This window comes from Bactrocera dorsalis, chromosome 4 (assembly GCF_023373825.1).
Source record: "Bactrocera dorsalis isolate Fly_Bdor chromosome 4, ASM2337382v1, whole genome shotgun sequence".
Taxonomy (NCBI): Eukaryota; Metazoa; Arthropoda; class Insecta; order Diptera; family Tephritidae; genus Bactrocera; species Bactrocera dorsalis.
This window is the reverse complement of record NC_064306.1, coordinates 26595610-26620412: the sequence shown is the minus strand read 5'-3', so window position 1 is coordinate 26620412 and position 24803 is coordinate 26595610. Positions and strand designations below refer to the sequence as shown.

At 39.5% G+C, this 24803-nt stretch overlaps 1 protein-coding gene across 3 annotated transcripts; it reads left to right on the top strand.

The window, feature by feature from the left end:
* The first annotated feature begins 165 nt into the window (after positions 1–165).
* On the top strand, positions 166–24478 carry LOC105231290 (low-density lipoprotein receptor-related protein 4). Of its 3 annotated transcripts, none has more exons than XM_049454932.1 (20): positions 166–507; positions 1748–3371; positions 13863–14913; positions 15226–15670; positions 15739–15860; positions 15922–16113; positions 16186–16736; positions 16803–17295; positions 17360–17781; positions 17877–18092; positions 18163–18440; positions 18505–18801; positions 18864–19361; positions 19422–19574; positions 19792–20183; positions 20242–20367; positions 20436–20553; positions 20613–21087; positions 21153–21310; positions 22540–24478. In XM_049454932.1, the coding sequence occupies exons 2-20, from the start codon at positions 3332–3334 to the stop codon at positions 22660–22662; spliced, it is 6150 nt and encodes a 2049-aa protein (XP_049310889.1). In that variant the 5' UTR covers positions 166–507; positions 1748–3331; the 3' UTR covers positions 22663–24478. The 3 variants fall into 3 exon arrangements, with proteins under 3 accessions (XP_049310889.1, XP_049310890.1, XP_049310891.1); XM_049454933.1 differs by having other exon boundaries at positions 166–712; XM_049454934.1 differs by having other exon boundaries at positions 175–298.
* The last annotated feature ends 325 nt before the right edge of the window (positions 24479–24803 follow it).

Below are 24803 nucleotides of genomic sequence, written 5' to 3'. Positions count from 1 at the left end.
TTTACAATGAACGTGACTATATGTATCTGTTGAGACGAATCTCAGCTTTGCTCTCGTAACACTCATATCTACATCTGGCTATGTGTGTGTGAGTTCCTTGCATTGAAGCCGAAGAACGTTGCTGCCCCAACTGGCTGCTGGCTGGCTGGCGACCGTGGCGATTCTACGCGTTATTTGAGTACGTTTCCTCGTCGACGACGACGACCAATTTTTCCAGCGCTGTGCACGGTGCTCGGTGGCTGGCAAAACGCAGCTAAGCAAATCAGAAAAAAATCCAAAAAAATCCGAAACAGCAACGGTAAATGCTGTGCACAACCGCAGCTCGCAGAAAATTGTACAATTCGAAGGCAAAAGAAATAGTTATATCGGAAATTGTGCAAAATTGCTAGGAAACTAAAACGAAAAAGCTGCAAATCAAACGCACAATGCAGCAAAATGTCAATTGAAGTGTAGTGAAAATTGCTCTGCAAATACATATGCACACACATGCATACACACATATATAGAGTAAGGCGCAGAATGAAAATCTTATATAAAAAAAATAAATTCGTGTGAAAATATTTTCTCCGCTGCTGTGTGCGTGTCTATGTGTGGGCTTAGCGAAATTCGGGCACAAGCCCAGCTTTAATGTGTATCAATGCGAAGAGTGTGTGAAAATATCAGCAAAAAAAGTGAAAAGTGAAAATTGAAAATGATTTAAGTGCCCATAACGGTAACTGTGCAGTTAGTAAGGCGAAATTTTCAGTGCAAAAAACAAACAGCTGCTCATACTCCAACGCATTTGCTTCGGGTTTTCAGTGCATGTGGCAGGCAGCAGGTTGGCTGCTGGGGTTTGGCGCTGCTGGCTTTGTTGCTGTTGGTAAATTTAGCTGACTTGGCTGTGCTGCACGACTAGCTGACTGGCTAACTCCGTGACCGTGGCCCGACACGACGACAGCGCTACTCCGACAACGCAGGCTGTGGGCGTCTTCGCCGTCGCAATAAGCAGTGCACGAGTGTGTGTGTGCGGCATAACGAAGCCTGTGTTGCACATACATACACACAAAACAGTAAAAGTAGCTGTGAAAAAGTGGCAGCAACGTAGAAAATTTATATTTAATTTTAGGAAAATGTGTTTTTAATATTTTTAAAGAAAATTTGCAGGCGGGAAGCTGGAATTTGAAGGAAAAAACGCTTCTCAGCGGTAAAGAAAATCAGTAAAATGTAAAAGATAGAAAGTGAAAATGGGTTACAGCAAGTGTGGCAAGTGAAAAAGCTCGTGCGTGAAAGTAAAAAAATAAAAATTATTGCTTTTTTTCAAATAAATAAACAAAGTTTTAATTTTTTTGCGAAAATATTTCATTAAACTGCGAAAATTTATGATATGCTTGTTTGCCAAACAAAAATAATGCAATTTAAACTTATGGCTTGTTGTTGTTGTGAGATGCTGCACCTTAACCTGATTATAAATGCTGTATGTGCCACGGACACGGTTGCTCAGTGGCAGGCACAGGCATGCACAGAGGCTGGGCAGCGGCAACAGCAACAACAACAACAGCGATAAGCACCAACAGCAGCAGCAGCAGCAGCAGCAGAGTTATCAGGCACACGCCCTTCGAACTACACAAAAAGCGTTTACAGAAAACCAGCAACAATAATGTAGCACCAAATACAGTTATAACAGCAGCAAGCAATAATTTTCAGCGCTTACAATACCTTTACAGCGCATGTGAAATATTTATAATAAATTATATTCACTTATTTACAGCAAATAACAACAAAAGCAAAGCAAGTGCAAAAATTGTGACGCAAAATATTCCCCACCCAACCACAACCCCCGCCAGTAACGCTATAAATACACACCCGTTACCCTAATTACTGGCAAAATTAAAAGTGTTTTTCTCAAAAATCAACGAATTAAATTGTACGCAAAATGCGCAAAACTAAATTAGTGGCCGAACGACATCGTCGCAATCTACGAAAACGATGAAACGTGGCTATAAGAGAAGACGAAAGGGGCTCTGGCCGCTACAAAAGCTGCGCTAAAGTCGGCGAACCCGTGAAAAACTGCTCACAAATATACTATATATAGAACTGGCAGTGAAAAAATTAAGAAAAAATAGAAAATTAAAATCAAAGATTACAAAAACAAAGCACACACAGTTGAAATCATACAAAAAATAAAGTGCTGTCACCAGATATAACTGCAACGCCAATAAATAAATCCAACACATTAAGGCGTCAATTAAATTAGCGTTTAAAAATACATAAAAACAAAAAACAAAAAACAAAGCAACAGCTCAGGCGCGGCGCTACGAAGCAACCTAACCACGAAGAATCTAGTGGGCAGCAGCGGAAACGCAGAAGGCAGCAGCAGTGAGCCGATCTAGCGACGAAGCATACTCGTTAATAAGGCGAAAACCACACAAACCGATATTAACAACAACAAAGTATTAAACAAACAGTTATAAAATAACCTAAAGGCAGCAAAATTGAAAAAAATAATAAAATAAATAAATTTAACAAAAAAACAAAAAATTAAGAAAAATGCTGGCAAGTTAAAGGAATTTAGGCGAAAATAAATTCTGCGAATTGACAGCGAGACTGATTGACAAAAGGACAAGTAACGGTACTGCTGCTCAACTTAGCAAAGCACTAAAGCGAAAGGACACACGGGCAAGGCGAAAAGTAGAAGGCGAAAACTCGAAAATTTCACCCAAACGCCCACGCATTTTGCACAACAAACACACACACTGACACATAAATATAAATATACGCAACAGCAACGACACGCAGCGAAGTGAGACAACAGCAGGCACCACAAGCACAAAGGACAGCAGCAGCGACAGAATTGGAAGACAAAAACGAAACGCTGGAGTCCGCACAACAAAACGGTCCAGCAACAACAGCAGGCAGCTTACACGGCATACAATCGCACAACAACAACTACAACAAACAGGCATATTTATAAATACAAACAAAACAACACGAGCTTCACGCACACACGCAAGCAAAAACAAAAAGCATAAAAATCAGCGTGGAAACCTGTGAGCGATCGGGTGCGACGGTCAACTAACACAGGAATAAAAGTAAAAATATCAGCAGCAACAAAGCAGCTTGCTGCCGTTAACAACAATTGCAGCAACAACAACAACAACACAACGTGAAAGGCTACAAAACGCATAGGAGCGTCGATTATAGTGAAAATAGCCGCCGCAAAAGCGTCGCAGGAAGGTTGAGTCGTGTGTGGTAGCAGCGCAGGCGTAGGCGCACACGCACACCAACACACCGTCACACTTCTGCCACTTATTCGCCCGCACTCGCGCCGCACAGAGGAAATATCACTTGGATCATGTATAAAACGCTCGTGTTGCTGCTGCATGTGCATTTGGGTAAGTGCACACTAACACACCTACTTACAACAGATTCCTGTATAGGTCCTTTGGCAACAACTTGGTAACGACGGAGAAGTTGTAATTAGCCGCCTCAAAGTATTTGTGGCAGACTTTTGGCGATATGCCACACATTTGTTTCATACCTAGGAGTACAAGCCTCTCTAGTGGCTCACTGGTATTATTCGTGGTTTCACTGATCAGTCTTCTTACCTAATCTAATCCAAAAAAGCTGTATTGCTAGTGTTTTCACAGTTTTACCTGCATTGCATGATGGTCTTTCTAAATTATCTGCCACTATTTTCTTATTAAAGAATAAACTATAGATGGACTTCCATATTCGTTTATCCAGGTTTAACGACCATTCTCAAATAAGGATTTTAGTTGCCACCCTGTGAAGTGATATTTTGACACTTATTACTAAAGCCATTGATTGAGAACCCATAGAGATTGCATTGTTCGTTTATCAGGCTTTTGAACCTCTTTAGGGAATTAATTAATGATCCATGGATTAACTATTACACAAATGTTTAACAGTTAAATGCTATAGCTACCCGATACTCGATAGAAGTACGCGTTTCTGGTAAGAAACTGGCGTGGCATTCAACAAAAATGCTCAGTGACAAACCGTGGGAAAAGTAAGTTATCGAGTGCTTGGTGTTTTTCATATCAAAACTTGAAAATAAATTAAAAAAGGCAGTAAAGATGCAAGAATTTTGAAATTGAATTGGTAAGTAAAATTTTTAGTTTTTTTTTATATAAAATTTTGGAAATTTGAGGCGATTTTTGTACAGTGAATTTGAAAAAAACTTCTGAAAATGGTGAATTTTAATCAATTAACGAATGAGGAGCGTTCAGACATAATTAGACAGTTCGAAATATGGAAAGTTATTGCCGGCTCCAACAAAGAAAATCGAGTCATCAGCAAGAAGAAACAAGGGCACACAAAAATTACAACGGAGAGAGTTGATAAATGAATTTTGGATATCTCCAATTCTGTTCCCTTCAAATACGTTTCAAAAATTCGCACACAACTTATAGAAGAAGGCAAGAAATCCACCTCAGTGCACACTGTTCGCATTAGATGAAAGTTACCCTACCGAAACGAGGCAAATAGGAAAAACCACAAGCATTTTATGAAGAACACATTTTAAAATCTCAAATTTGTTGGCATAAAGTGCTCGGGACTGATGAATCGATGATTAGACTTTGGTATTCTCACGGTATGGTTTCCGTTTGGCGTTCACCCGAACAAGAACTATCATACAAGTGCACTTTACACACAGTTAAATCGGTGGAAAAGGACTTAATAATTTGGGGATGCTTATCTATCAATATTATAGTCTAGGAAGGAAAAGTTGCTGTTGCAGCTTATTTAATTATTTTAAAGGAGCAAGCCATCCCCAAGGCTCACCGACTAATTCGACCGGATTTCCGTCTTCAACAGGACAACGCGCCAATTAATACTGCAAAAGTCATCAAGAAGGTACATCTACAAAATGAAATGTGAGTGTATTGAAATGATCTCCTCAAATCACTGACTTGTCAGCGATTGAAATTGCTTTTGCAATCCGTAAGATGCGAATAGCTGAAGAGAAATCCGAAATTCTGGCTGATTTGAGAGACTACATCTACAATATTTGGAGTGTTTGAAGCGTGTCAACTCCATGCAACAACGATTGGGTTAACTAGCAACGCGAAATTTTGGACATTGTGAATATTAAACAATTTGATAATTTATTTTTCTACTTGCTATTTACTATCTGTATGTGCTATGTTTTAGTAAAGTATTTACTTTAAGTAGATACCTTGAAATATGGTCTTAATAAAATAAAATTGAAAAAAATGTAAACTTTAAAATTTTATTCACTTCGCTGATTTACTCGTATATTTCACTTTGGTAACTTACTTTTCTACCTGCTATATATATTAGTGTTCAGCGTAACAAGCTGAGTCGATTTAGCCACGTTCCAGTCTCGCAGTTTTTGAAATATCGATCTGAAATTATCACCACGTCGTTTACTCTACAAAAAGCTGCCGATATTGATCCAATATAGTATGTGTATGTATGTATAGCTGCCATGCAAACTTAATATTCAGAATACAATTTTTATAACGAGAACTGTGTTGTAAAACAGATGTCTTCAAAAAAAAATTCAGCATGGATTACTTCCAAAGGCAATGCCAAAATACCCGAATAAATTTTTAGATTGAACCATATCTCTGATATCATATATGTAAGTTTGTTTTTTATATTTCGGGAGTTGAGAAAAAAACAAAATTTAATCATCGTAAATCAATTGATTGTTTTTCGAAATATTCTCCATTAAGATCACTTTTGCATGCTTTGAGCCAAATGTCGAAGCACATTTGCCGCTCTGATTGAGGTATCTCCACAACATGCGGTCTGAACACATCACATCAACACATGTTGTAGTGGTGTGGTTGATTCGTTTTCGAACAGCTTTTATTAGATTCGGCACATTTTAAAACACCCATACAGTTAACTTTCGGCCTAATTCGTATAAAACCATAATTCATAATCGTTGTCGCAGTTTTTTTAAACAAAACTCCCGACCAATGGAGATAAGCCTTTATTCATGCAATATTGAATGTATGCTAGTCCCACTAATGCCCATAGTTGTTTCAATCTCACCATAGGAGACGTCTTGCAACATCAGTTTACGCACAGCATCAATAGCTTCCGGAACAAGAACGAATTTTGAACAATCTTTCCGAAATTCTTCTTGGAGTGGTATACGACCTCAATTGAATTCACCACATCATAGCTTCACACTGACTCTTTAAGGAGCTTCATCTTCAAAATTTAATTAAGTTCATCTATGCACTCTTGATGAGTTAAAACACGTCTAAAGTTGTAAAAAATTATTGTGCGAAAATGTTCACCATTTAATTTCATTTTTTGGCTGATAACAATATTTTAAGTTACTGTGAACAGCACAAATAGCGCTTGTACGTCAAAATATTTTCAGGACGCATGTCATCAAAAATGTCAAACATTACTAAAAAAATTGTGAGTTTCCAGATTACAATACTAACGTCGCAAAATCTCACAATATAAGAGGCAACCTACGTAGCTACCATATAAATTGTACGATCAGAAACTAGTCTTGTATGGAGAACTGTATTATTAGACAAGAGATTGCACAGGGCAACCTCCGAAGAAATTGTTCACTTCATACCACTATAGCTTTTTGCTGCTAATTCACCGATCTAAATCAAGTTCTGGGAAAGAAAACTCTTACCTCTGAAAAGTTTAATGTATCCAAAGCCTGAGTTTTATTTATTTTCTTTAGTTTCTTTCCTTAACTATGCCTATTAAAGTCTAGCAATGAAGTTCTAGCCTGGATATTTAAAGTTGTTGACTTTATTATACAAAAAAACTTTTATTAGGAAATAATGTTTCTAGAGACAATATATTCTTTTCTACAAGCTTTTGTAATAAGTAATTTTCTTAAAATATAATAATAGCCACGCAAAATAAAACATGGAGGTTATATTATTCTATGTTAAGCTCTGTTATGTTCGGGAATTGTTTTTATATTTTGGTACGCTATAGTTTTGCCATAAGTGAAAGAAAATGCCTTTGAGTGCAATTCCTTTTTATTGTTTATTATACATATATTCTTCCGGAATAAATTCGACTATAAAAAAGTTTTCAAAAATGTCGTATCTTAATATTAACTTTAAGGCCCTGTGATAAGCACCTGATAATGATGAAACCTGGAAGGTGACAGGATGATCAGTATTTAAACTAGAAATAATCGTAAATCCATGAAGTTAAATAAAGTTCCTAAGAATGATTAAATTACTAAAGACTCGCTAAAAAAGTGTTGAGATTTCCTACCATTTGAATTAAGAATTCTTGGATGAAATTGATGATAAATCAGGAAGCCAGGAAACAAATTGGGTAATGAATAAATTAGCAATGAAAAAATTCCACGACGCCTCAGTGCGTGCTATTCGTTTAATGAAATTGTTATGTCCCGCAAATGCAGTGAGGCCCGATTTTCGTTATAACTATTGATCCAAACAGAGATACTCTTTTCAGTAGCCTTTTTTGACAGATCACGCTTGAGTCGTGTTTTGCTGTCATGTAAATTGGGTTTAGTACTGTTTGGCATTTCATCATGGAAAGTCTTACGCCTGGAAAACTTTTACAAATTATTGAACTTAATACGAAAATTGAAGTTCTACAAAGAATGTGTTTCGCGTGCTTCTCTAAACTTATGATCAATCAGCTTACTTAGCGTACTATCTTTAGACCCAGCATTCATTATTGGATAATATTCGACCGAATAGACCACGTCCAGCGGGCAGTAAAGAAAATATAACAGCCGTAAATAAGAATGTACACGAAGACTGTTGAAAGTAGATTCTGCGCGCCGTTTGGAATAACTCGAATAGACGTATGAAACAACTTGGGGAGATCTCAAATTGAGAGGGTATAAAATACAGCTTGTGGAGATCGCAAATTGAAAGCGAATAAAATATAGCTTGTGCAAGAACTGAAGCCGTTTGACCTTTCCAACGACATCGTTTCGTCCCATGGGCTCTTGAAAAATTGCAAGGTTTTTAACCAAATTTTTTTCAGCAATGAGGTCCATTTCTTTTAATGGGTATGTAAACAAGTAGAATTGCCGAATTTGGGACGAAGAGCAACCCGAAGATATTCAAGAGCTGCCATTTCATCCAAAAAAACAACGGTTTTGTGTGGTTTGTTGTCCAGTGGAATCATCGGTCCATATTTCTTCAAAAATGATGTAACCGTCAATGGCGATCTTTATTGCGCCATGATAACCGTCTATTTGATGCGAGAAGTTGAAGCTCGGGATCTCGGCGTCATTTGCTTTCTACAGGACGCCGCCACTTCCCACACGTCGGATCAATCATTGGATATATTGTGAGAACACTAATAATTTGCTGTTTTGGGGCAGTCGATTGGCCATCAAGATCTGTGATATCACACCGTTCGACATTTTCCTATGGAGATGTGTAAAATCTAAAGTCTATGCGGTCAGTCCCGATTCGAATCAGGCTTTGGAGCAAAATACATATTGCGCGTGTCATTCGCCAGTTACTAGTCGAAATGCTCGAACTGCCATCGGAAATTGGACTCAACAATGGATCATCTGAGACGTAGCCGCGACCAACATTTGAAAGATATAATCTTCAAAAAATAAATGCCAAAGAAGTTCTTTCGAATGATGATCAACTTTCCCCATTAAATTTGAAGTTCCTTTGTTTTTTCTTAAAAAAAAAGTAAGAGAACTCGAAATGGATCACCCTTTATTAACATTCTGTTTAGTTATTTCTATATTTTTTTTTTTTGCTTTTTGATTTCTTTAATATAATTTCTGTATAATGAACTGAAAAGTGATCTTGAAGCCAAGATTTGAATTAATTATTGTTGCTTAGTCGAAATTAACTTTAGTGTCATACGCGCTCTTTATCAAGTGCATTCTTGTTGCAAGAATTTAGAAACCAAACTCAATTAAATGTAATGCAGGAAGAGAACTTGTTACATACATCTTTAGAGAGAATAAAATTTAATTTTAACAGGAACAAGTAAGGAAGGGCTAAGTTCGGGTGTCACCGAACATTTTATACTCTCGTATGATAAAGTGATAATCGAGATTTCATTATCCGTCATTTACATATTTTTTTATTTTGCTGTAAAATAATTAGATTAGTAGTTCCTGAGATATGGTTTTTGGTCCATAAGTGGGCGACGCCACGCCCATTTTCAATTTTTAAAAAAGCCTGGGTGCAGCTTCCTTCTGCCATTTCTTTCCGTTTCTGACGTTTTTTGTTAGTCGGTTAACACACTTTTAGTGATTTTCAACATAACCTTTGTATGGGAGGTGGGCGTGGTTATTATCCGATTTCTTTCATTTTTGAACTGTATATGGAAATGCCTGAAGGAAACGACTCTATAGAGTTTGGTTGACATAGCTATAGTAGTTTCCGAGATATGTACAAAAATCTTAGTAGGGGGCAGGGCCACACCCACTTTTCCAAAAAATACGTCCAAATATGCCCCTCCCTAATGCGATCCTTTGTGCCAAATTTCACTTTAATATCTTTATTCATGGCTTAGTTATGACACTTTTTACTCTCCTTATCAACTTTGTTGCGAGAGTATAAAAATATCACAAAGAGCCAAGAGTAGTGATTATTTCATCTTAGTGATAACTTTGTTTGTGTTGCAAAATTTATTCCCGTTACATTTTGCAAACAATAACCGTCTATTGGCACATATTTGGCAACCCCGCCTAAAGTATCAACCAAGATATATTTAGTTAAGCCAAAGGGGATTTTAAAACTTCCAATCTCCTTTTGGTGTTAACGCTATAGTTTTTAACAATAACCATTTTAACTTCTTTTTAACTTCTTCCCAGAGACAAATAAAGGCACATTATGGAACTTTCACAGGCTGCAGTTTCATCTGCACAGATTAGAGTACTACTTCACGGATCTGTGTCGCTTCTGTGATCAAAGAGCAGAGACACCAGAGCATATACTCCTTGATTTGACTATGTTAAATAAAATGTTGTTACAGCAGGAGGAGGGACAATAGACCACAGGTCGTATATTAAATAAGAGTTTACTATTATATTTTAAAATGATCTCGTGCATTTGACTGAGAAACCCATTTTTCAACCCCTTTTTGCAGCAATGGGGCCGTTCGCTCATTAATAGTTTCCTTGAATTTTTCGTTCCCTATATGACAATCCCAAAAATGAGCTTCATCTTTCAGTATAATTTTTTTGTGGAAATGGGGATCGATAGTCATCTCAGACTTGCGACACTTTTGATGGTCGTTCGGCTTCAATTCTTGCAAAAGTTGGATTTTGTAAGCCCCTAAACAAAGATGCTTTCGCAAAATCTTCTATAAAGTGGATGGACACAGCGCCAATCGATAAAAAATCAAGTAACAGCTGACATAAAGACTAACTCCGCAAAAAGTATTACTTCAATGAAAACCATCCGTCCAAAAAAGCACGCATTTTTTACTTCTTGAAGTCTGTTTACATATCATAACGATAGAGAACGATTTAATTTGAAGTGAAGTATTCCTCATATAGGACGTCAACGCGTTTGCCGCCTCTGAAATCAACTTAATAACTAAGTTTCATACTTCTTCTTGTCCTTAAAATTGCAACGCTCCTAGATATTTACAACATAAGATGAGTTCTAAGTAGTACTGGGCAAAAGCATGCAGCTATTTCGTTTTTTTGAATCTTCTTCATCGACCATTCTAGTCAATTAGAATTGTTCCCTGACTCTGCGCTTACGTGATCCGAGCTCCTTGTTCCAGAAAGGTGATCTCAACCCTTGCTTTGCATGTCCTGGATGGCGCCCGATGCAATACGCCTTTTGAAAATACTAGTGAATTAACTGTCCGTTCCTCTAGTTCAGAAATTGAGTCACATTTCAGACAAGGTCAGAAGGTTGGCAATCGACATTTTCTATTGACTTCGTAAGTTACTAAGGAATCATTACCGTTTAAATACGACATTGTTCTGTGCAATGCTTCAGCCATATTTGCGAGTTATTATGCACTCATCTCAAATTATTGTACCCTGCTAGTGGAAAAAAAATATTCAAACGATTCCTACATTAATATTGAACACATGCTTATGATTTGAAATACTACTATGAGCAAAAAATAGTAGGACTTTTCAATTTAAATTTCGGGCGAAAACCCATTCGTCGAAATCATTAATGTTTAGTATACGCTTGTCTTTCTGAAGTACATAAAGTGCATTCGGCGATTTTTATGATGAGTGACATTATTCAACAAAGAAGTTCCAGGTTGTCGCGAAACGTATTATTACTGACGATGAATCTTGGATCTATGCTTGTTACCCGGAAACAGACGATCCTTCGGACGAATATCGTAGCACAAATGAGCCAATACCAAAAAATCACGCCAAAAAAGGTCAAAATTCAAAGTTATGCTGACAGTTTTTCGGTTTTCGAGGTATGGTGAACTCAGAATTTCTTCCGTCGCAAACTGGATTGATTCCTCGTGAGTTTTTTTGCTAAATTTTTAACCAATATCGTGCCGTAACCACCTGATTAGCTCCGCGTGACTTCTATCTATTCAGAAACTCAAACGGCCGATCCGGGAAACCGTTTTGAGTCAACAAAGACATTAAATGTGAATCGCTACGGGTATTGAAGGCTATTCCGCAAATTGGCTTTTACCACTGTATCGAAGAGTGGAAAAAACATTAGCACAAGTGTATTGGGATAAAGGTGGATTACTTTGAGAGAATGTCATAGATTTTGAAAAATAAATTAAGAATTTTATAACAAGGTCTTACTATTTTTTGCTCATTTTATATATGAATTATTTTTACTTTTAACATAAAACTATGAAAAGTAGTCTGTGCCCGTTCTGAGGTATCAGTCTGCCTCACCAATTTTCAACCAAATTAGTATATAGATATATTGCAAAGTGGACGGTGATTTTGTACAAAAGACTTCCGTTAAGACCTTCTGCAGGACTGAAAGAAAACCTGTGTAAACATTCAAGTCTTTCTGAACAATGTTTCGATAACGTCTGACGTTATATAGTTATAAGATAAAGAAGACAAGATAGCTAATTAAATTTTCACGATTTACTTGAAAAAAAAACTTACTAAACCCTCATGCTTCTACAGAAATAAAAATTATAAAACTAAGCTTTCCGTACCGAACTAAGAGCAACACGAAAGGACTTTACTTTTACGCAGCCACTCCCTTTAGATAATTCAATCAAGATAAGTGTGATGCATGCTGCAGGCTGTGGCAATGCAACTGTAAATGTATATATGTATGTGCAACAACTGTTACTTATATATAACTGTATATACCTATTTTGGCTTGTACAAGGCAGTGTTACAAGCCCTGAGAACTATTTCCACACTTGCGATTGTAAAAATGTAAAAGAAGCAAATAAAAGCGACACGACAGCAACACCCCATTGCAGCTGCCATAGACTTTAATGTCAACGGCTAAGACGTACAGCGCACAGAGAAAACAGGTCAGTTCAGTCCATTCGAGGTACATACATATATGTATTTACTGATGTGTGCATATACATATACATATCTATATGTTAGATTCGCTGCTGCTTCTCACCGCTTCGCGTGTTCCAACAGCGATTCAGCAAACCGATTGTCCGTCCTTGTCCGTTTTGTGAATCAATTCGAAGTGTGTCGGCTGTGCACGAAGCAGCATCAAATAGCTCGATTCGGCTGCCTTGTCCTTGGCATCGTCGTGTCGATGCGTGCAATTGAGAAATTCTTTCATTTTGTTGCCTACAATTTTCCACATAAATACACAAACCAATACATGCATGTACATATGTATGTAAAGGCTTGCACATACATACTTGTATATGTAACTGTAGCTGTATATGCGTTAGCTTTGCTGACATTCGGCGCACTTCACTACACCCTGTACTCATGTAGGCATGTGCGCTTAACGGGAATTATTTTGTTGTGTTGGTGTGCGGTATACCTACATACATGCGCCTATGCGTCTAAGCTTGTGGAAAGTTTCGCATGCCCACGCTATTTGAGTGGCTTCCTCGCTGTAACCATTTGGCCACCACGGCGCACGAGGCACAGCGAGTGGCAAATACCTACGATGTTGAAAGCTTTTAGGCACTCTTCGCGAAGTCGGTTCGCTGTTGCTCATTGATAAAGTCACTTTTCGCGCTCACTTTCTCCGCCTGCTCAATAATTTTGAATGCCATCGCTCTTCCTCTAAGCACACTCTCATTAAGTATGCTGTGCTCTCCCACCTGCCGTTTACATGTCTCATGATATGTGGGCACGAAGAGCACTCGTGCCTGTCGTATCATGAATGAGTGCTTCGGCAAAGTTCAGCTGTCCGTCGCCTCACTTTCCATTCAGCAGCGACAACAACGCGCACCGAAGCAATAAAATATAACAGCGACAAAAACAACATAAACAACATAGAAAAGTGAAAGTCGCATATGAAAATGTGGCGCATGCGCCCGACACAACTAATACCAATATTCATAGATTCGGACAGATGAAAATCAGCATCGGCAACTGATGAGCTTGGAACTTGGCAAGGGCAATGGTAGACGACGCCATGCGACACACTTCGTCGGCATTAGATGCTGAAGTGAGCAGCACTAAGATATAAAACCCTCAAACCCTAAAATGTCAGCTAAGCACTGTCGAACGCGAACGCCTGATAAAGAAAACGTTCCGATTTCATTCATTAAATCAGCGCAAGCTGCGGTGGGGAGTGCAGCGTAAATTCGCTGACTGCCACGACTGCGGTAAAGTGCTGCTTACATTCACTTTAAGTTCGTTAACTAATACAATTTAGCTGCCATTGTTAGCTTATATAGATACATTCAAAAATATCTTACTACCTACTTGACTCAGTCCCACTAATTTGTATCTATTTTTATGCTTTCATTTGATCCGCCGCCCACAGCGCTAGGAGGTAATGACGATACGACATCATGGCCCAGCTTATCGGGCGTACACAGCGAGGTCAAGCATGGCTCGGCGCGCCAGCTGCTGGGCTCCAGTTTTGTGCGCGACAGCATTGCGTTACAGCGTCAGCACCAGGAACAACAGCAACGCCTCTTTCGATCGGGCGCCAGCAGTAAAGCCGTCGGTGGTGTCGGCGACGCTGTCGCACTCAAGCAAAAGCAAACGCCAAAGGATGGACACACGCAGTATCATCTAGGCGATCATGATGATGAGGACTTTCATCCATCAGACTTCCCGCCGCATGAACATCCCGACGCCGATTATTTCGCACAATATGCACCTGAACTCTACACCACCGAGTCGCAGCAACAGTCGTCTCACAAAGCGAATGCCGCTGCAGCGCAAAATAATGCTGGCGGCGGCGGCACTAGATTTCGCGATATTGGTGCGCGCAGCGGTATTAGTCGTACGGATCTGTATAGTGTGCAAGAATCCGATGATCATATGGGCGAAATGGCGCGAGGTCGTGAAGGTTATATGCGACATCACAAGGAGACAGTCTTTCGGCCGCATATTAATAGTGTGCGCGATGAGGGTAACCTAATGAGTCCCAATGACGGCTATGCGCACACCTGTCAGAATGTGTGCGGCGACACACAATGGCTATGCCTCAGTACATGTACCTGCATTGATCAGAGCGCGCGCTGCGATAAGAAGAACGATTGTGACGACGGCGCTGATGAGTTCGATTGTGAGGTGATTGGCGATATGTTGCATAAATTGCAGAAGGATTGTGAACAGACGGGCATGCATGTCATGTGTCCGCGCACATATCGTTGCATCAACAAGGAATGGCTGTGCGATGGCGATGACGACTGCGGTGACTATTCGGATGAGACGCATTGCGGTGCAAATGTGGCGCGTATGAATTGCTCGGACGATGATCAGTTTGAATGTCAAAATGGTTTCTGCATACCGAAGCAGTGGGTTTGTGATGGCGAAAATGATTGCAAGGACTTCTCCGATGAAGCGCATTGTAATCGCACGAGGTAAGTAAAGACCTTTTATCCAGCCTTAGCCTTAGTTTGAGTTCGACGAATTTCACGTCAGGTAAAGAAATTGAGAAACCTTCCAAAAAACATATATAAGCTATACAATGAGATTTCTTGCAAGACTTGGCTACGAAGCTTCGTAAGATCGAAGAGAACGCTTGTGCCGCAATACGATAAACTCTTTGTATATAATTATTAGTCCTGCAGCCGTGGTACTCGATTTCTATTGCATATTTCATTTGCTCACTCTATTCTTCTCTCAAATGCAACTTTTTAACACTGCTATCTATCCCTCTCACGCACAATTAGTTGCTCAGCCGAGCACTTTACCTGCAATGACGGCTACTGCATTTCGATCGCCTTTCGTTGCGACGGCGAACGCGATTGTAATGACAATTCCGACGAACTCAAATGCCCCGCGGTCTTCAATCGCTGTCCGGAAGGTGAATTTAAGTGCCGTGGCAGTCATGGCGGTCCGAGCGGGCAGTGCATATTGAACCGTTTCCATTGTGATGGCGATAATGACTGTGGCGATTGGAGTGACGAAGAGGATTGTCCACAAAAACCATCCGATTGCACGACAAGCGAATTCAAATGTAACGATGGTAGTTGTATACCGCGACGCTGGAAATGCGATAAGGAACAGGATTGTGAAGGAGGTGAGGACGAACACGATTGTGGCAATATGATAGGGAGTACGCCGACCAAATGTGGACCAGACGAATTCACATGTCACAACGGACGTTGCATACTGGTAGGTTGAAAGCGCGTTCTATGACAGTTGATGATCTTCCAAATTATACTTTTGCCTCTAACTACTAGAATACTTGGCTTTGTGATGGCTACCCGGATTGTTCGTCTGCCGAGGATGAGGTAGAATGTCACCTGCAGTGTGATCCCGGGCAATTTCTTTGTCCAGCCAAGAAGAACATCACAAATTTAAAGTACGAGTGACCGCATCTACTTTATTTTGTTTCTTTGCTATAACTTTTTTTACTTCTGCAGGATTTGTGTGCACCAAAAGCATGTCTGCGATGGGCAGAATGACTGTCCGTTAGGTGAGGATGAAGTGAACTGTCCACACCCACATACCTGCGGCGAGAACTCACGTTGCGAGCAATTATGTATTACCACAGCGAAGGGGCGGGAAGAGTGTGCTTGTAATCTTGGTTTTCTGATGCACGAAAACCGTCGGAAGTAAGAGAGCTATTACTGTTGAATAATCTACAGATAATTATATGTACCATATAATCTCCTTTCATTTGCCAGTTGCACCGACATCGATGAATGTCAATATGTAACGAGTCCAGTTTGCTCACAAAAGTGTGAGAATACACACGGCTCATTCAAATGCTCCTGCGAAACCGGCTACGTCTTACGTCCGGATCTACGCACTTGTAAGGCACTCGGCGGCGCGATGACATTGGTTGTGGCCAATCGTTGGGACATCAGGCGTGTACAGTTGAGCAATAACCGATACTCGGCTGTAGTTAAGGGTTTGCACAACGCAATCGCGCTTGATTTCCACTATCGTAAAGGTTTACTCTTCTGGTCGGATGTTTCTACGGACGTCATTAAAATGGTGCACATGAATGGTTCACGGCTGCGAGATGTTATCAAGTGGGGTTTGGAATCGCCTGGTGGCTTAGCTGTCGACTGGGTGCATGATCTACTCTTCTGGACTGACTCGGGTACGAGACGAGTGGAGGTGTCCAATTTTATGGGTACTCTGCGAGCAGTTATCGCATCGAACGATCTGGATAAACCGCGCGCAATTGTTATACACCCTGGCGAAGCGTTAGTGTTCTGGAGCGATTGGGGTGCGTTGCAGGAACAGCAGTTAAAAGGAAATGTCACGAATAATTATTATTTTTTTTTTAATGCAGGTCCTAATCCGAAAATTGAGCGTGCTTATATGGATGGCTCTCAGCGGCAAGTGATCATTGCGAATGGAGTAACATGGCCCAACGGTCTCACTATAGACTATCCCAGTCGGAAGATTTATTGGGCCGACGCGAAACAGCACGCAATTGAGTCCTCCAACTTTGACGGCACTGAGCGCGTGAAAATACTCAGCACACATCTGCCGCATCCATTTGCGCTAACCATCTTCGAAGATACCATGTACTGGACCGATTGGAATACGAAAACCGTCTCGGCAGCTAATAAGATTACCGGAAAGGGTTTCCGTTCGGTGCATGAGAACTTCCACTTTCCAATGGATATACACGCTTATCATCCAGCGAGACAACCAGAATATCCGGATCGTTGTCAAAAGGATAGACGCGGTCTAAGAGGCGGCTGTTCTCATTTGTGCTTGCCGAATAAGCTTTCGCGGCGCTGTGGCTGTCCTATCGGTTTATCATTGAAGGAAGATGGGTAAGTCAATGCAAAATTTATTTAGGTAATTGCAAATCAATTTCGTCAATTATCGTTTCTTTAGTAAAACCTGTAAAAGCATACCCGACAAGCTTGTGCTCGTCGCGCGCCGAAAGGACATACGATTGCGTCAACTGAACACAAAGTCAGCTGCGTCAAATGAAGTGGATATGATTTTGCCATTGGATTATATGAAACATGCTGTCGCGCTAGATTGGTGCAGTGAAACGGATTATATTTATTGGACCGATGTGGAACGGAGCACTATAAATAAGGCGCATCTCAACGGTAGCTACCAACAGCGTGTCGTGCATTCGAATCTCGTCTCGCCAGCTGGTTTGGCATTAGACTGGATTACAGATAAACTTTACTGGACCGATCCTGCTACTAATCGTATCGAAGTGGCAACGACAAATGGCAAAAAACGGACGCTGCTTATTTGGGAAAAGCTCGATAAACCTCGTGATATTGTCGTGAATCCGATAGGTAAGTGGAACCTACCAAATAGAGTAGTCGGAATAAAAATATTATATTTGATATTATCATATCATAACATTAAACTATTAATTGTTAATTCGCAGAGGGCATTATGTTCTGGTCGGATTGGGGCGAACATGCTATGATAGAGCGCGCTAATATGGATGGCAACGAAAGAGTAATTGTCGCTGATACGAATCTTAAGTGGCCGAATGGCTTAGCCATAGATTACGGTCAGCAACGGTTATATTTTGTGGATGGCGGTACGAAGACACTTGAAAGTATGGACTTTAATGGCGGCAAGCGTAAAACAATATTAAGTAAGTAGCACCGCAAAAGTCTGTAATGGTTCAGTGATACATTACGAATCCTTTTTTTTTAACTCCACAGACAATCTTGGTCATCCTTTCGGTTTGGATATCAGCGAAAACCGCGTTTTCTGGACGGATTGGGACAACAAGTCCGCATTCAGCGCCGACAAGCTCACGGGTCAGAACATCACCACAATTATTGCGAATACTAGTGATTTGATGGATATACGCGTGTTCCATCGCTCACGCAGGAGTATACAGAATGCTTGTGGTTCTAATAATGGCGGCTGTTCACATCTCTGTCTACTGAACCCAACGAGTTTCACTTGCGCTTGTCCTGTGGGAGTACAACTGAGGGTAAGTACTCCATAAATTTTTTTTTATAACATGACATAATACTTCTCTTGGCCTCTTGGCACAGAGCGATCTGCGGACATGTGCTGAGGGTCCCAGCCGCTTCATCATATTCGCACACCGCATCGACATACGGCAAATCTCATTGGACTTTGCGCATTTCATCGACGTGGTGCTGCCGATGCCACCGATTGGAAATGCGGTCGCTTTGGATGTAGACTCGACAACAGGCGTGATTTATTGGTCCGACTCTAAGCAGCATGTGATTATGAGCTCCACACCTGATGGCTTAAATGTGCACAAAATTATTGGTGAAAGCTTAGACAATCCGGATGGATTGATTGTGGACTCTATTGGCAAAACGGTATACCTTCAAGACTGCTTTCAAAATTACAAAGGAGATATTTTTAAACTCATTTATTACAGATCTATTGGGCTGATGCTGGACGTCACACCATCGAAGTCGCTAGCTTGGACGGCAAAAATCGGCACTTGATCGCCTATAAAGATCTGGAATCACCACGTGGCTTGGCGCTAGATTATGAAGCTGGTCTTCTATTTTGGACCGATTGGGGTCACTATCGCAAGATCGAACGTTCTCACATGGACGGCGAGAGTCGTCAACGTATTGTCACATCGAATCTTGGTTGGCCGAATGGTTTATCTTTGGATTTGAAGACGAAACGCATCTATTGGGTAGACGCGCAATTGAAGACTATCGATTCATGTGATTATACCGGTAATCAGCGTAAATTGATAATGTCATCATTGCATCATCCGTATGCGTTAGCCATGACCGATGAGCATATTTACTGGACCGATTGGAAATCAAAAGCTCTGCACATGACAAATCGTAGAAATATCACAGCGAAAAAGGAGATAATGACGAATATTGATGGGTTGATGGATATTAAAGTGATAACGGTACACAAAATCATGAATCCATTAAAATTTTTATTTACTATTTGTTAATTTTCTACTCAGGTTAACAAAACACAACCCGAAAATGTCTGTGGCTCAAACAATGGCGGCTGTTCGCATCTTTGTCTACGCAATCCAACCGGTTTCTCGTGCAGATGCCCGATTGGACTCAAATTGAAGGAGGGTAGTACCAGTCAATGCCAGACTTTGCCAGATGTGAGTGTCAAAGTGCTTAATATTTTATTAAATAAGTGTTTAACTTTCATTTAGTGATTACATTTGAAATCTTTAGCGAATTTGAAGATTTTTTTTTCAAAGATATCTTTGTTTTAGTCACTCGTTTTTTAAGTTTTATGCAATCAAAAAAAAAAACTTATAAATTCCCATTCAATCATGATTGAAATACGAATTTACGAATTTCTGACTCTCACAGGAATATCTGCTCATTGCACAACGCTCTGGCATCGGTATGATCTCACTCAATATGCCCGATTATATGGACGTCGTGCTACCCATCAATGCCGTGCATGGCGCTGTAGTGCTCGACTTTCATTATCGCAAGAAATGGCTTTTCTTCGCCGACGTCAACTCAGATGTTATACGACGTGTAGATCTCACCAATTTGTCCGACAGCAAGACCATTGTGAACAAAGAACTATTGACACCGAATGGCATTGCAATCGATTGGATTGCGGATAACCTGTATTGGTCCGATACTGATCGAAAAATCATAGAAGTGGCGCGTTTGGATGGTAGCTGCCGCAAAGAGATCGTTTCCGACGATTTAGGTGATCCACGCGCGCTAATCGTGCATCCACGTAAAGGGTTTGTGAAAATGATTAATTGAGGGCTTCGAATGGTTTTCATTGTAAGCTCTGTTTAGATATCTCTTCTGGTCCGATTGGGATGCGCCGGCACGCATAGAACGTAGTTTACTTGATGGCTCGAATCGCACTATAATTGTGACCGAGAATTTGGGTTTTCCTACCGGCCTAACGCTGGACTTTGAGTGAGTTTTTGCATAAATATAGTAAGCAACTGAAACTAGTCTGAAACTTTGTCCAATTTTAAACACAGCAACCGTCGTTTGTTTTGGGCTGATGCGCTAGAAGATAACATTGCTTCGGTGGACTTCAATGGCAAGCGAAAAACTAAAATTGTTGACTATGCGCCGCACCCCTTCGGTCTCACAATGGTAAGTAAATGAAGGACTTAATTAAATTTTGTACGAGTTGAAATTTTTCGCTTCTCTAGTTCGACAACAGCATTTACTGGACCGATTGGTACAACAAATCCGTCTATCGCTCATATCGCAAAGGTCGCGGCTACAGCAATCCCGTGGAGATACGCGACTCACTTAATGGCGCGCTGGATATACGCGCTGTCTCAATCAAACGTCAACCCGAGGAGTGGAATCAATGCGCACAAGAAAATGGCGGTTGCACGCACCTCTGTCTATACCGCGGTGCGGACTATGTGTGCGCGTGTCCCGATCAACCCGATGATCGTGAATGCAAAACGGCACCTAAATTTGTAGTGCCACGTCCGAATGGTGGTGACAATTCGCCAGATTATGTGGAGGAGACCACGGATGGCGAGAGTAGCTCAACGGAGCATGAGGATGACAACTATAGCGCCAGCTCGAAATCGAGTAAGCGTGAGACGCTCATACTCATCGCTAGCGGCGTGGTGATCCTTATGCTGATCGTAATCATAGCAGCTATACTATGTGAGTAGCATACTGACAGCGAAGGAATATGAACTGTCTTATAATTTATTTCTGATTTTTTGCAGTTCTCATGTTCAATTCGAAGCGTAATAAGACGAAAAGGCACGCGCGTGGTTCCAGTCGCTCGGTATTGACCTTCTCAAACCCCAATTACAATGTGGATGGCACACCAATGGAACCAAAGACAAACATTTGGAAACGCTTTAAATACGATAAATCACATGTAAGTATATTGCACTGATTTGGAAAGCAATCAGTCACTATTGACACTTGGACAACCTCCTCAAGCTTATCCAAATTTTAACGTCTTATACAACAGCTTGTTCCTCGAGCAAGTATCCAAACCCTCTCTGGCTTTGTCTATGTGTCCTTTTTGTTAAGTTTTACTTTGTGAGATCACACCAGATATTTAAACAAATCCGTTACTAAATTTGAAACATTAGAATAGGTTCAAATACAAAAGGATTTAGGGATGCTAGATAATAGACCTACCTACCCTTCCCTTTCAAAGCTGTATACAGGTATAGTCTGATTTGGTGTGTGGCTAGAGAATTCATCACCACTCCGTGATGCCCGACCGTCGCACCCTAGCAGACAATGTAAAGCTCCAAAATAATTTAAGCTCTGACCAAGTTTCATATTACAGCAATGAACTACTTGAAGACAGCTTAAGAGTTGTAACCTCAGGCCACGTATGACCATATAACTCTTCCCGTTATTGTTCAGTTCCTACATCTCGAAACTCCTGCAACCACCATGCTTCTTCACTCCTCATACGACCGCAATTATCGGCAAAGTCCAGAGCCGCAACAAAATCCTCAAGTCGCTAGCTGGCAGCACATGGAGAAAGGACAAATAAACGTTGTTGGCAACTTACAAGGCAATCGGTCGGCCTGTCCTTAACTAAACTTGGCTCAATATAATCGCCTGGATAGAGAGAAACGCAGACGAGGAAACTCAAAATTTGTCAGAACTACGACAGGCAACGAAATGTTATTAGCTCAATGCTCTATACTCAACCCTGGAACCATTTTAAACTTTACTCAATTAACAAGCTCGTACAACACCTTCTTTTTCGGAGCAAATATCTACTTCCTCTTGCCCAAACCAAGAAAATATACATATAATACAGTCTTTAAATCGGAGAATACAAATTAAAAAAAACGAAAAGACCACTAGATGCCGAGAAAGCCAAAAACCTTACAAGCCCTCAAAATCCAAATTCAAAACACAAACTTTAAATGGGTAACATTTGTATAAATCTCTTAACAGAGCTCTTAAGAAAGTATTTACCAAGAGACCTCACAACACAGCCGGAATTACTAACTATAGCCTAGATCAACTCCCTTAGAAAGCAAACCCTTCGACAAATGGTCTCTAAGAGCCTCCCTTAAATTGTTAGACATGCCCTACTTGCTAGCCACAAGCTTATCCTCATTGAAATCTTTTCAGGAGCGCGTCTACGAAGAGCGCAGCATGACCACCGAGACAGCCTCGTCGAGTCTCTTTGTGCCGACGCCATCACCAATGGCATCGCCCTCAACCAAACTAACGACACTCTCAACAATAACGTAAACCAAGGAGAACACTGAACTACACAACGCGTGTAATGTGAAGCATTCCACACAAATAAAGAAAAACAAAAACAAAACCAAATACAAATAAAAGCGAAACGCTAAAAAGAGAAAACTGCGCGTAAAAATTAACTACAAGTAAAGGCAGCAGTTTTTCCCAATCATACACTGGGAGAAACACAATTCTAAATATATACATATGTAATATGTAACGAAAGTATGGATAAATGCAAGTATAGTTGTTAGTGTAGCGGATTTAGACACATCTCTTAATGAATTTTAATCATGGTTTGAATGTCAACAAAATTTTTTGATTTCACATTTTCGAAAACTAAAAAAAATACAACAACGTATATATGTATGTGTATTTAGAGAAACTATGTGTGTGTAAATATTATATTTATTAAGGTAGAAAAGTCAAAGGAATGCGGAAAGGGGTAAACAAATGTAGTGAGCGTGACAGAGAGAGAGAGAGAGAGAGAGAGAGCGATATCTGTGAAGAGCGCGTGCGCCAAGCTATGTAAATGAACACGGTTGTTTCCAAACGAAATGTAATACTATTACATATTTACATATGTGTGTGTGTGTAAATGTCTGTATGTTTATTAGAAAGCAATCGTTTTAGTTCGTATGTGTAATTGAGAGCAGAGCATTAATGTAAAAATAAATTATGACTCCACTACACTGTACAAAATATTTAGTAAGAATTAAAATTTAATTAATTGTTTGTTTTTTTTTTTCAAAAAAATTTTTGCTTTTCTTTTCGTAAAGTATATTTGTCATGTTGCTGCAAAAGCATATTTAAACGAAAAACTGAACTGAAATTTGCGAGGAAATAATTTTTCAAAAAATAAGTACAATGCCTTTCCTATGCATAGGTGTGTGTAAAGACCTGTATGTATGCACTTATATATGTATATACAGCTGTCGTTGCATACGCGCATGCGCATTTGCACGAACTTAAGCATCCGATTGACTTTAGCAAAAAGCATTTTTAAAACAACAATAAGTGAGCAGCGGCAAAACGCTGAAAGCCAAGCGCAAAGTAAACACACAAAGCTAACCGTTAAGCGAAAACGCAAAAGAAGAACCCAAAATACAAAAGATGAAGAAAAAAGCAAAAAACTAAAAACGATTTTTTATTAACTAATAAAAATTTTCCTATTTGCAACACTGAACAAAACTAAAAATCAGCGACAAACTACAAAATGAAACAAGAATGAAGGGAAGTTACCAAATGGCAAGAAGATAAGATGAAGCAAAATAAAAATCTGTAAATCTGCATGTGTGTAGGTAAAAATGTTTGCTAATAAAGTACAGCTAAGCGAAATGTGTCATAACGTCTAACGGCATTTATAGAGACGGTCCTAATTAAATTTGTAAATAGTGAATAATACCGTAACGTCTCAAACAAAAACAATTGCATACCGACAAATACATTTAAATTATTACAAAAAAACTGTATTTGTCTGTATGTATGTGTGAAAAATAAATAGAAGTCAAAGTAGTAGTGTAAAAATACTTTAGAAGTACCACAAAACAAAGTAAAAGGAAATGTGAAAACATGAAAATTCGCCTAACTAAATAATTAAGATTCCAAAATAACAAAAGTTAAAAAAAAAATATAAATAATATTAATTTTAATTTTAATAAATAAAACTTTAAGCATGTAAATGAAGAAAAGTTACTCGTTGTGCCGCAGCAGCAGCGAGTAAAACTGTGAATTTGTGCCAAAAACAATTGAAACAAAAACAAAAACTAATTGTATGCGTATGTTAAATAAGCTAAAATTAATTATAAGCAAAAAAACAGTTATTACGAACAATTATTTTGTCATTATTTGCGTGCAGAAATAAATTAAAATTAGTTATAAGTAATAATTGAAAAATTATTAAAAATTATTAAAAACAGTTTTGTCATTATTTAATTGCAAACATTTAAATGGCAGTTTGCTGAGTTCCGGCACACTGTGCGGTTAGCGAAAGCAGTATTGCTTACTGCTGGATATTATGATTTTTTCACTTCTTTCAGATTTTAACTTGTAATTTCATTATTATTTACCAAACAATTTATGTAAATGTTTAAGAAGAATGAAAAAAATATATATATTTAAATAAATAAAAAATAATAAATTAAATTAAA